Here is a 12,921-nt window from a genome sequence, read left to right on the forward strand (position 1 = left end):
CTAATTATTCAGAGGGCAAATTGAAATGCAATACATAGAACCACCCTGATCGTGTAACTAATAAGAACAACATCTACATATTATTATATGTATAGAATTATCGAATAGTTTCCTATTTTCTAGTGAATATTAAATTCTGATAGTAACTCTTGCCGATTGTCTGATAACATAAATACTTGTCCATAACTATAAGCCAATCATTTTCACGACACTAGAGAATGCAGTTGTATCATTTTATAACTTACTGTTAAATGTGACATTGATAAAAACATTTTCTTCGGTTTACTTAATTCTGCATAAACAATAATTTCGATGCACGGGTATTACTAAATGTATATTGCATAGTAAATATTGTTACAACATTTGTGTTATTAATATTTAATTTCCAGGCAAAACGTGGACGGAAAAATATGTTGACATTATTATAAAAACAAAACATAGCTTACTGTTGTGTGGGAAGTAGGTCGAAAGATAAGTGGATGGGTGCTATGAATAAAGACGTAGGTACAACTTGATGTGTGAAGTGAATAAGGAAATGGCGATGAACAGACACTTAAGCGGGGAGAAAAGATTAGAGAGGTTCGACCTCGTTTCGATGAGATTAGTTGAACGGCAATAAGAGTATAACAATATAATGTGCCTGGCCTTAGACGTAATTAAACTCGCGAACACGAAAAACACGATAATATATTATTTTTAAAATAACGTAACAACTCGAATTTAGCAATATTATAAGACGGTCACAAAAAGGTTATCAGCAAAAAGTCCCAAAGAGATTATAATCACTCGGGGTTCCGACCGGCAAGTGGTGGGCTCTACTGACTGGAAATCAATCTTGGCTCCGTAGAGTGATTGACGTTGTACCGAGGTGGTCGCGGAAACAAAAACAAGATGGATGATCAACGCCTTGGGAGAGCGGAGGGTAAAACGAACGTAAAGCCAACAAACGAGTCCCTTTCACACCTCGGGCAATACCTAAAAGGACCCCGGAGACGAAACTATACTGTGACTGTGGTACAAGTAGCATAGTAGTAGTAGTAGCAGTAGTACTAGTTGCAATAACAGAGGCGGTGCGTTGGTGGTGGTGGTGGTGGTGGCGGCGGCGGCCTTATACAGTGACGAGCAGATGAAAACAAAGAACGGAAGGCATGGCGGAACGGCAAATTGGAAAACCTTTTTGCGTCCATACACACACACACACACACAGCCCTTGAGGGACGACCATTAAGGTGTGTATGTGAAGCCACACATATACACACAAATGTCGGTAACAATTTCGTAATGTTATCGTTAGCAAAAGTGCTTGTGTGTCTCTACGGCTCTATTCTTTTTTTTTTTTTTGCTCCTCTCCTAGACTCCGCGATATATATATATATATCGGCTGCACCGCCTTGGCATCTTGGCACAACGCACGTATGTTGAGAAAATAATTTGAAGTTTTTGGATGCTAAATTTAGATAGGTAGTCAAAAAATCGCAGTGACGAAATGCGATCAAGTTAGTCCGAATAAACTACGAAATTAAGAAAAAGTTTTCATCTCTTCTAAGGGAAAGAATCAATGATATTTTTTGGGTTTTCTCTATATATTTGTAAAAAGTGTTGTACTTGTAGATTGTAGAATATCCTAAATAAGTTTAGAGCTGACTTTTTCACTTCGAAGCGGTATGCAGTACAGTTACGGTATTCGTTATTGTTAAACAACTCGTGCCATGTCTACTATTTTTACACGATTAAATAGGTATTAGCTTTTATTTTTTTCATAGTCTGTAGCTTAAAAATGTTTATCGAAAAGATAACACGTTTAATAATATAAATATGCGTACATTTTAATACTTTTTGTATTGACATTGGTACTTTAATTGCAGTAGGCATTTTACAAAAATACTATATAATATAAAGAATTTATCATAAAACATTTTACAACGCTCTCGCTAAATATTGTATTTAAATTTCAGGATCTTAGCATGCTTACAAACCACTTCCGTTTTATAATGAAAACATAATATTTTAAATATTACAAGTAGACGATACAATTTTATTACAATGCAGGTTTTTGGTACTTTTGTTTAAACGTCATTTGAGTTAATAAAAGTTAAGAGTTTCTCGTTAAATATAAGTTGGTTAAAGTTTAATTTCATTGCATTATCTCCTGAAGTTGAAGTTAACAGTAAAAGTTTTTTATTATATTAAATTTTATGCTCTAATAAAACTAATTAGATCTCTAATAGTTAGGTCTCAAGAGTTATAACCAATAATTGCTCTTTAATATGTAATTCAAATTTAAAAAAGTAATGTTGTAGGTATACATGGCTATTCCGTTTCAAAAATATACAGTACTCAATTTTAGTAAAATATTCTCTATTTTTGGTCTTGACATTTTATTAAGGGCAACATAAAGCGTGATAATAGAGACGTGAGACACTAGACCTGAAGTTAACTGAAAATATACCTTTTAACGTTTAGCCATGTTTAATGTTATCCAAAGAGAAATCCTTTCTATTTAATTTTCATACGTAGTCAATGTGTAAATCGAGTAGTTTCCAATTATAAAAATTCACCATTTATCCATGAATAGATTTAACAAGTAGTATGAAACTGCACCACTTAATAATAAATAAATGTTTTCCTTTTTAAGGGGATACGCCACAACAAATAATTTATAAAGCAAAATAGTACTTTCGTATTTCAATTACTACAAAGTTTATAATAAACATCTCCACCGAAAGCAGTCAAAGCACATATACTATTATTATCTGTACAACATGTACTTGATTGGTTCGCAACTATATTATTGTTGTTGCTATTATAAACGAGACAAATAAAATAGCGTTTGAAAAATAAGTTTAATTATGTGTGTAACAGATTTTCAAATAAAATGTTTGAAACAAATTATACTTAAATAAATAATTTGTATATCAGGTAATTGTTTGGTCCTCATTAATCGTTTTTCTGAATTGATTTTCCACAATCAATCTTCGACAAATCATTGTGAAACTTACAATATTCAAACGTTATTTGTTTTTATTGATGTAGCCGTTCTCAAGAATGTACTATGCTTAAAATACGATCAAAGGTTTTATTACAAACATTTGTTACTTTCCTATAATAGTGGTTGTGATAGTACAACTAAAAACCAACTACCGATAAAGAATCCTCATAAAATTGTTAAGTATTAAGTACTAACTATAAATTAAGCTCTAAATTAAGATTTTGCGAAAAATGTCTTAAGCTTTCCACCTTTATAAATAGGTAATTTGGCATCCTCTTGACAGTTTTAGTTTATTCCAAGCTAACTAGTAAATTAAAGATCAACTGAACGATATTTCCTAAATGAATCACAAAAAAAAAAATTGAATTTACTCCCAGTAACCAATAACCTTATCTAGTTAGCGGGGAACTGTTAAAAGTGAATTTTTAAAGTGTTGCATTAAGTAATGCAATTAGTGATTATTATTTTTTTATAGTTCTTATATTATACTGTATGCAATCGACTTTTACAAAATATAAAACATTAATAATGAAGCTTAAAGGCATAAGCTTAAAACGATTACACTTCGTGGAAATTTTCGTATGCTTTATTCTTTAATAAATAATGCGGCTTGACGTCCCCTTAAAACCATTTAAAAGGAATTGTTTTATAAAAAAAAAAAAAAAAATACGTATTGATATTTTAAAACCTGCATTACCCTTTGCCGTTGGTTATAGCTCAGCTTTGGCTGAGCCAAAAGTCCTACGGTCGGTTTATGTGTTGTATGCGTGTATTATTATTGTTATACAGTTGCGGTCAGTTTGCAGGAGGGGTTTTTATTATTATTTTATACACACCGGGGGCGACCACCCCTCGATGGCCTTAATCGTTTCCACTATAATGACCGGGTTTGCGGACGGGCGGTAGTTGTACTACTGCCGCCTTGGAAAGGAATGGCAACTCTCTTCACCTCCGCGACAACGTATTTAATTGCTAGGCCCTCGCCACCCTCGTTTCCCGGTTGCCCGTTTTGTAGAAACGCCATTGCCCTTGGGGTGTACATGACCGCCGACTCGTCACGCGAAAACCCTAGTCCTCCCTGCATTTCCTTGCCCCGGAGTTATCTTAGCGCTTTACCCGGCTGGTCTTATATAATTCAATTATTACAGCAAACGGACCGAACGCGCGAGCCAAGCCGGCCAACGGAAAGTGACAAGTATGAATCCCGATTACGTTAAGACGATTGTATCGCATTGAAACTGTACAGGTGTACGGCGCAGCGAAATGCTATGCTGGACTTGATCGCTTCGCCAATTGAAAAGATGGATGCGTGCCAGTTTGGAACGAGTTTGGAAAACAATCGGTTTTCCGTCTCTATGATATGTTCGTCTTTAATTATTATAGCACACGCCTACCACCTTTCCACGGTGAAGTGACCTAACCGAATTCTCATTTGATCAGTCTGCTAAAGAAACAGTATAACATATCAGAAACAATATATCAAATTAGTTGATTAAAGTCGTGGCGACTCTTTGAATATTTAATATACATACACTAGTCCATTAATTCCAGTTACTATTTTATCTATTGTAATTTTTAATGTATAACTTGAAATTTTGTGTACACAAAAAACAATGGCAAATAATGTTTGTTGGCTACTCGAAATTCAAATTTTAACTTCTCAATATATTCGTATACTATTATATATATATTTTTAAATTTAATTAAGATTAAGATGACTTGATAAGTATTGCTAAATTATTATTATTTCTTGAAATGTCCAACGAACAAATATAATAGCTGTATGACCAAATGCCTACATCAAATGATAAACAAGTACAAATCTTTGTAAGCTACGTAGCGTAACTTAAAAAATATGGAAAATATTTTTTTAAATAAACAATATTATATCTAATAGAGAATTTTTGAATCTAAAGGAAAAAACGCATAAACGGTGCTCCAACTTTTTTATTATTTTAATAAACTCGAAAAGGTTGTAATTGTCAAATATGTTATAGTTTAGTTTTAAAAAATGAGCTTTTGGTCAATTTCGATGATAATTTGAGTGAAATGTCACGTTTTGAGAAATCGTTGATACAAGTAGAAAATTAAAAAACTAGAAATAATTTTAGAACTGTTCTGGAATAATAACGCCGAAAAGTTGTAATTATTTTACAATAATGTTAATTACAAATTATTGTTTAAATATGATATAAAAAATAGAACTGTTTTCGCAACGTTTCTATAATATAATTTTTAAAACATTACATATCTTGCTTAATGTCAAAAAATGATGTTATAAATATTATTTAAGTGTTGATAATATATTGGACATAATTTTGAAAATATTAAAGTATATTTGCTCTTCGAATTATATACTTTAAAATTTATGCTTTCTTAGTTTTTAAAAACTATATTATTGTCTTAATTGAGTAGGTTAGATATATGTGTGTTTAATACACATAAAGAATATTGTATGAGTACTATTGAGTGCCTAATAACTTTTTATAAACTTTGATCGAGTGCGAAAAATGTCACTCGAAAAACACATAAACATAATAATTAAAAACAAGATTGTGAGTTCATAAAAACGTTATAAAAAGGATTCATATCACTCGAGATGTTAACAACAATGACGATAATCGAACCGGTACCCGTGGCCGAAGCAGCATGAATATTAATAAGTATTATTGAGGATTGCCGAACTGGAACGGCTATGGTGGTATTTTTTCTAAAGCTGTCGGCCAACTCCAGCGTTGTGTCGGTAGGAAAGAGAGTACGGTCAAGAATAAAAAACAATACAAAAATATATATTTATAAACTAATAATCGCCGGCCATATATTATTATTTCAGTAACACCACGTGCACAACAAACAGTTCGTAGAGGTTTATTTTTTTTTTTTTTATTCATTTTGTAATAATTATAAACCCTCCTTCTGTCCACTATCGAAGCCGGTACACACGACCGGTCGTGTTCGCCCGTTGTTGTCCGATTTGTGATAATTAAAAACCATTGATGTAATAATATATGTGTGTGTGTATTCATTCGTGTGTACGCGTATTGCTGTTGGCCGGAAATTATGTATGTTTCAATTAGCGAGTATTTTTTTTTTTTTTTTAAGTTTTAATTTTTTTTTTTTACTCGAATGCTATGCGAAGGCGAGTTTGGGAGAACGGGCGGTTGTAAAAGGGCTATAATAATTAATTAAAACGGTGGCGACCAACGCGACCTTTTTGTATAATACAACGGCAAATTATACATACACACATACATACTAGCTACTAGTAAAATATCAATATACATGTTATACGTATAAGTATAAAACATATTGTCGTTATTATTATGATTATTGCTATTATTATTATTGCTCCTATATTGTACTATTGTAGCGGATGTTTTTATTCTGTTGCCGACCACTCGCGACATATAGCTATTTGGTTATTAGTACGGATTAATATTTTGTTAATTATTTATTATGCGCACCACAATCAGGTTGTCACCCCGCTCGCTATGTTTAAGCTCTTCGGAAAAACATTCATTGATTATTATTGCTGTAATTATTCGAAAAGGTAACGGCCGAATTAAAACGAGTTTACCGTAATTGCCGTGTCCTCTATTTTATTTGATTTTTTTTTAGTCAACATTTAGAATGTGACCAAATGAATACAATTGAATATCAATCACGTTTTATCGCAGTTTCTGAGGATACGACATTGTCTTCAAAATCTTGTCATCTTTTGTTTTTTTTTTACAAATGTTTTCTATAAAATCATTATGAAGCGAGAAAACGCATTTTTCATAGGTATATTTTAAAAATTGGCTGGATTTCCATTTTTTTTTTTTTTTATACTTGTCAAATACTTTTAACGTATGTCGTTAATAAAATAACAAAAATAGTTTGAATAGGAAATACTTTTTACAAAAATAAACCTACATATGGAACGATATTTAGCTCATTTAACCAGGTGATTTTGAATGCGGATCAATTCTACATCACAACCATTATCCATTTTTTTATATGTAAAAATGTATATTATAATAAATATTATATTATATACTTTTAAATAATACCTAAATGGAATATGTTTTTTTGAATTCATAGAAAATATATTGTACAAACATTTTATTCACACATTAAATCACTGGTTTCATTTAAAATAACTGTATAAGTAAATTTTTAGTTATTAGTTAATATTAGTATAATCTGATAAAGAATACATTTTTTTTTTCAAAAATGTGTTAAAGCATAGAAATATATAATTTTAATTTATAATTTCTTTCTATTATCCATTAATTTATTTTTTAATTTTTCACTCATGTTTAATAACTTATCCATATTTAATAAGGTTCTACTCAAGCCGAAATTGTATTTAATTATTTTTTGATTGCGATTTGATACATTAGTTGTAACCAAATGACTGGTTACTTTACTATGATCTTAATTGCTATCTAAACACATTTATTGAGTTCTCATATAAATTAAAACGCTTAAATGATTTTATAACGGAGATTAATGATTAAGTACCTTTTTAATAATTGGTACGCCATTTTACAAAATTAATGGTATAGAGCCCAAAGTAATTCATTGGTAACTAGTAACTACATAAATGTTTTGAAAATGGTCCATCATGAGGTTAAATTTTTAATACAACATGATAAATAGTTGGATCAATAGATATAAAATAATAGTAAATAAACAATTGAGTTTAAGCTTAAATATATAATACCAAGTATACTAATACTGAATAAATAAAGTAATATATGTCCTGACTCCTGCCTAGTAAACAAAATTCTGATTACTGTAACAATTTATACATTGGCAAAGGTTTTAATTATTCGAGTATGATTGGTAATTGCTTTAGTTCTCATTTTACGTTTAATTTTTAAATGTTGATTTTTGAAAGCAATCACCTTTTTTTCAATTTTATACTCAGCTAACGAGATGTTTTGATTGGGATTCAATTAAACTCACTTAGAATAACTGTTAAGTACGGGGATTTTCTTCGAAACCATTTTCTTTGATCCAACACCTTTGAACTAACGGTTCAAATGAAATTGCCATATATAAATATAAATATTACAGTTAAAACTGGTGTATACTGAGACCCTTTGAAGTATTTCAAATAATCCAGATTAAGCGGAATTGATACAGAGTCCTATGTCGTCGCAGCAAATTTAATAATTTATATATTACTGAACTTAACGTAAACTTAGTTGAAAACTATTTAATTTGTATACCTGCTAACATACTATCTTCCCTTTAAAGCAATAATAATTATAAAACCAGCTTGTGTGCTATGCATTCTTCCACAACATTCACTTTGAGGTGCATGAGCTATATAATATCATCATTAGAGCGCTATAATTAAAACGGTAAAATGTCCATCATACAGAAATACACAAAGACGCTATGTGAGCAGAAACAATACATTATTATAATATAGCCTAGTAATGATTTACCTTAAATCTAAAAGGGCCTAAATCTGATATGATATTTAGTAACTAATATAGACATCAACCCTTTTCATTATTAAAATCTCTGTTTACTTAACAAAATCTTTACTAATAAAATTGTTATTTATTTCGAAATAAAACATTGTTAAATTAAACGTCTTTTTTTTGGAAGCAAGCCATTTTGCGCTGCTTCATTCTAGTGAGCAGGATTATTAAACCAACGGGTTTATGAAATCCTTTGTTTTTTTCACACTGCCCATAGTAGATTTACAAAGTTTAATTATAAACAATAAATTGAGATTTTTTATTTGGTATAACCAAGTGTGTTTATTTCTTCGTACAAGTTATATCTACTTGATTATATGCAAATTATATTATAAAATATATTTAGTTACTACCCACTGTTTTTTTTTGTTTTGCTCTTGTCATTTTCATCGTGTACGTCAAATGGATTTTGTGGACCTTCTAATTGCGGATATGTTTGTTTCCGGTAGAGAGGTATCTCAGCACCGCGTATCTAAGCTTATTGGCCCGGATAGGGTTGCCTAAGATATTATTATTATTATACAAAAGTGTTATAATAGTAATAGCTGGCGACGAAATAATTTTGTTAGACACCGCATCGAAACTTGTAAACTTCAACGTGAATCGACAAATTGGTTAGGTCGCGTTGCATGTCAAAGTTCTTTAAAAACCCGGCGGCTGAAAATTAATACAACCGCGCGGGCTTTGCCGTTGACAGGAAAACAACGTCGGCAGGCGACACGGGTAAGGCCGCCGCCGCCGCCACCGGTATAACGACATGTCACATTTCATGATTACAACTGTGTCCGTTTAAATGCGATAATTAAAACTTTAAACTAATGCCGGGCCACGGGACAGGGGTGCAAAAGTACAATATGCTCGTGGTTATTGCAGCCACTGCTAAAGTATATAGTAGACTCTACCAGCGGAGTCGCCCGAATGTTACTGACGTCTTGTCGCGCATTTTCAAACTTGGTTGCCGCCACACATTATGATAATTGTCCGTTTCTCGCCGCTACATCGTCTGTGTACCTACCTCTACCCGACTCGGTGAAATGTGTAACATATTAAGTGTACGCGTGCAATATAATCATTGTAACGCTGTACAAATTATAATGTAAATAATTATTATTATTCAAGCGTATATTATGTTGTCCGTGATGTCCTTCGAAGTTTCTATACACTTCATCAACGTTCAAGCGAATATACTATAATAATATACTATAGCAATAATAAAAATAAAAACGACTTTGTCATTTTAAAATAAACGGTTCGATGCGATAGTGCCGTAGTAAAAAATATCATATAAAATAATTATAAATATAATTCGTTTTATACACCAACAATAACATTATAGTAGTGTGTATTAATTCGATTTTTTTTCCATTAAAAAATGTGTGACTTGTACCTATTTCATACATTTTTTAAGTCGAGAATAATCAACTGAACAAAACGACTCGTCAAATAGAAAATGTTGAATATTGCAAAAAAAAAACAAATTATAATATTAAAAAAACCTACTAAGCTATTTTCAAAAAGTACAATTTTTTAGATTAACTGATCACCTCGTATACACAAAAAAATTTAAAGGTTAAACCTATACCTATGAATATTAAATAGAAAAATAAGAATAAATACCATTTAATAAGTACCTACATTTTAATGAAAACATTTATTATAATTCTAAATTTTTACTTTTCTGACAGTATATTTTGTCGTTGGCCGTTTTAATATTGTTACCACACAAAAAGTGTTTTTTTTTACAAGCAAACTATTATTATATTTTAACAAAAAAGAAACTGAAATCGTAACGTTACAGAAAATTGTCAACTGTTATTTCATTTTGCGTGCCTTAAAAATATATTCCAAGAAATTTAACTTCGGTCGATATATTTTTACACGCAACGACTTACAAAAAAGAGTTCTAACTATGTCCATTAATCTGACTTGTAATAAAAGTATAGTAGGTATGTACAAAACAGTAAGATTTCATTTTAGAATATACCATTTAAATTGAATCGTTTGTGTAGGTCATTCGCATAACATATTCGTCTAATAATCGAAAAACGCGTTTAAGTAGTATAAAAATTGATTTTGTTTGAATTTTGACTATGCCATTCAAGTCAACTATAAAATCACGATGTAAACACTTGTAACGCATGAGCACCGAGTAAGATTTATGTTAAAAAAACGAATAAGGTCGATTGCCGTCTTGAGCCGTTGTTACCGGTGCTTCGGCTAGGTTAGAACTTTGAATAGTCAACGTCATGCTTGCCGTAGATAACGACAATTGGTTGGTGGTGGACGATTTACTTCTAGCCATGCTGTCGGAACGGTTTTTATTGTGGAGTGACGTTTCCATTTCCACGTCCAGTCTGTTGGTGAACGTTTGCATGAAACTTATGGCTCGACTGGGTTCGGGCAAGACGGGCCCTAAGAACTGTAGCCAAGCTCGGTTTTTCAACACTGCGTTCCGGTAGTCTTCCTGCGAGATACGATTGTCCTGGTCCATGTCCAGTTGTACCATCATCAGCTCGACAAACTCTTTGTCCAGGTCCTCGCTGAAATGTTTCTTGCTCGTCTGCAAACTGTGTGCTTTTATCACCGACAGCACGTCTTCTTTCTTGATGTAATTCGGCAATCTAAGCACCTCGGTGTACACCTTGAAGCAAAACGATATTTTGTCGGCTAGCGAGCCCTTCAACAGCAAAGACATGAGTCTCACGAACTCTGGCCCGCTCAGGTACTTCGGGTTGTATATCGCATATTGGTGGTGTATAACGTTGACCACGGCCGAGTCTTTAACGTCAAGAAAATGGTTCATGAATTCCGCAAAGCATAACAAGTCCATTTTTCTTTTCCGTTTGGTAGTTATCATGTAATGTATACTGAGCAACTTCATTGCTTCGCTCTCGTTGAAATGAGTGTTACGGCTTAAGTATTTCGCCACAGCCAAGTACCTGTGTTGGATGCGTATGTCTTCGGCTGCCGTTAGACATTTATTCAACTGCATGTACGGCATACTGTATACACGATATTAATTTGACAGCACACGTTAAAACGGTGCTCTTCGACTTTATTTTTTTCTAGATAATTTCATTTACAGCCGAGCCACTTAGTATTATTGAAAAAAAAATTGTTGTTTTCTGACAGCTATCATATGATATTTAATTGCCAAGTGTTTGATTCGTGTTTATTTTGTCGAAACGATAAATGCGTTAATACAAAGCGAAATAAACATTTTTGTCTTACGGCTTTTGATGGTTCTACTAAAAAATAATAATACAAAAACACAACTATACATTCTCTATCGTTCATTAACGGTTTCATTCAAAACTAACAATGTTTTAGCTGTCAATTACATTTTGCTTAAAGCAACCTCGCGAATAACTTTTTTCTTTAAACTCCATTTGTATTTGTTCACGCGGAAAATTTTAAAAATTGTTGCTTATTACTTTCGATAAAAACAACATAATTTACCTGTATAAAGGCACGCCAGAATCGTCTTTAAACCAAAAAACCATATAAACTTTATCTGCTGGATTAGGCGAAGACACATCGCAAGGAAATTGTACACTTCGGCCTTCCACAGCGTCAACTGGAACCAACGGTACTGTCACTGAAAAAAAAAACAGATAAAAAATACATTAGTTAAAATGAACCAAGAATAACGCGCTGTAATACTATTTTAAATCGGAGGGTATTAAAAATAGTTCACCGATGATAATTATAATTGTTAACAAAATTAGACATTGCAACTTTTCTTGAAAACGCCAACGTGCAACTCTTGAACACACTTTGAATTTTAACCGATACTTATGGTTGAGGAAGACATCATATTGGAGAGAACCAGTGAACCGCTCTCATTCTTTTACAAGCGTACCGTGCAAAGTTTTCCGGACAAAGTTTGCCTTAAAAAAAATAAAAAATAGTTCGTCGAAAGTTTATAATACCAAACAGGCCAAGACATAGCAGCGATTGTAGTATTTAAAATTGAAAATACAATGAGTTTTTTCCCTGAAGATCACATAAGGTGCCATCACGGGGGTTACCGTGTTGGGAAACAAGAAATGTAGGTATCAAAACCGTCGTAAAATTATTAATCTTTTTTTTCGCACTCTGTTCATAACGACAAAAGTTTAACGCTGAAAAAATGCTACGACCTTTAATGAGTAGATCACACAAGGGGCGCAAAACTTTTTTAATAACGCCGTTATGGACGTAGAAAATATCGTTCAGTATGGAAGACGCATAAACGAGCATACCCATTAATAGTTTCAATACAGAGGAATTTTCAATACAAAGGACCGATAGTGTTTTTTTTTTAGTTCAAAGTGAACACGAAATTCCCTATTGTTTTAACGATTATGCTCAATAATAGTAATAATGGGTTTTTGGGAACTGAAAGTTTTTTATGTGTGTAGTTTTAATTATTTATTCGTTCAGTTTAACTTAAACAATTGACCATTGCGC

The 12,921-nt window shown here is 32.2% G+C and overlaps 1 protein-coding gene across 2 annotated transcripts in view; it reads right to left on the minus strand.

Moving 5' to 3' along the window:
• LOC126845472 (nephrin-like) overlaps positions 1-12,921 on the minus strand; it is a 181,655-nt gene that overhangs the window by 66,070 nt on the left and 102,664 nt on the right. The window contains exon 2 of one of the 2 annotated variants that reach the window (XM_050584154.1): positions 11,929-12,067. In XM_050584154.1, the coding sequence (XP_050440111.1) occupies positions 11,929-12,067 (139 nt within the window). Of the gene's footprint in view, positions 1-446; positions 699-11,928; positions 12,068-12,921 lie in introns of those variants that run through there. The other variant, XM_050584230.1, reaches the window with a different exon arrangement.

This window comes from Adelges cooleyi, unplaced genomic scaffold (assembly GCF_023614345.1).
Source record: "Adelges cooleyi isolate 19-005CV unplaced genomic scaffold, UGA_ACOO_1.1 ACOO_flye_CR_arks_rails_tigmint_CR_PRNA_1, whole genome shotgun sequence".
Taxonomy (NCBI): Eukaryota; Metazoa; Arthropoda; class Insecta; order Hemiptera; family Adelgidae; genus Adelges; species Adelges cooleyi.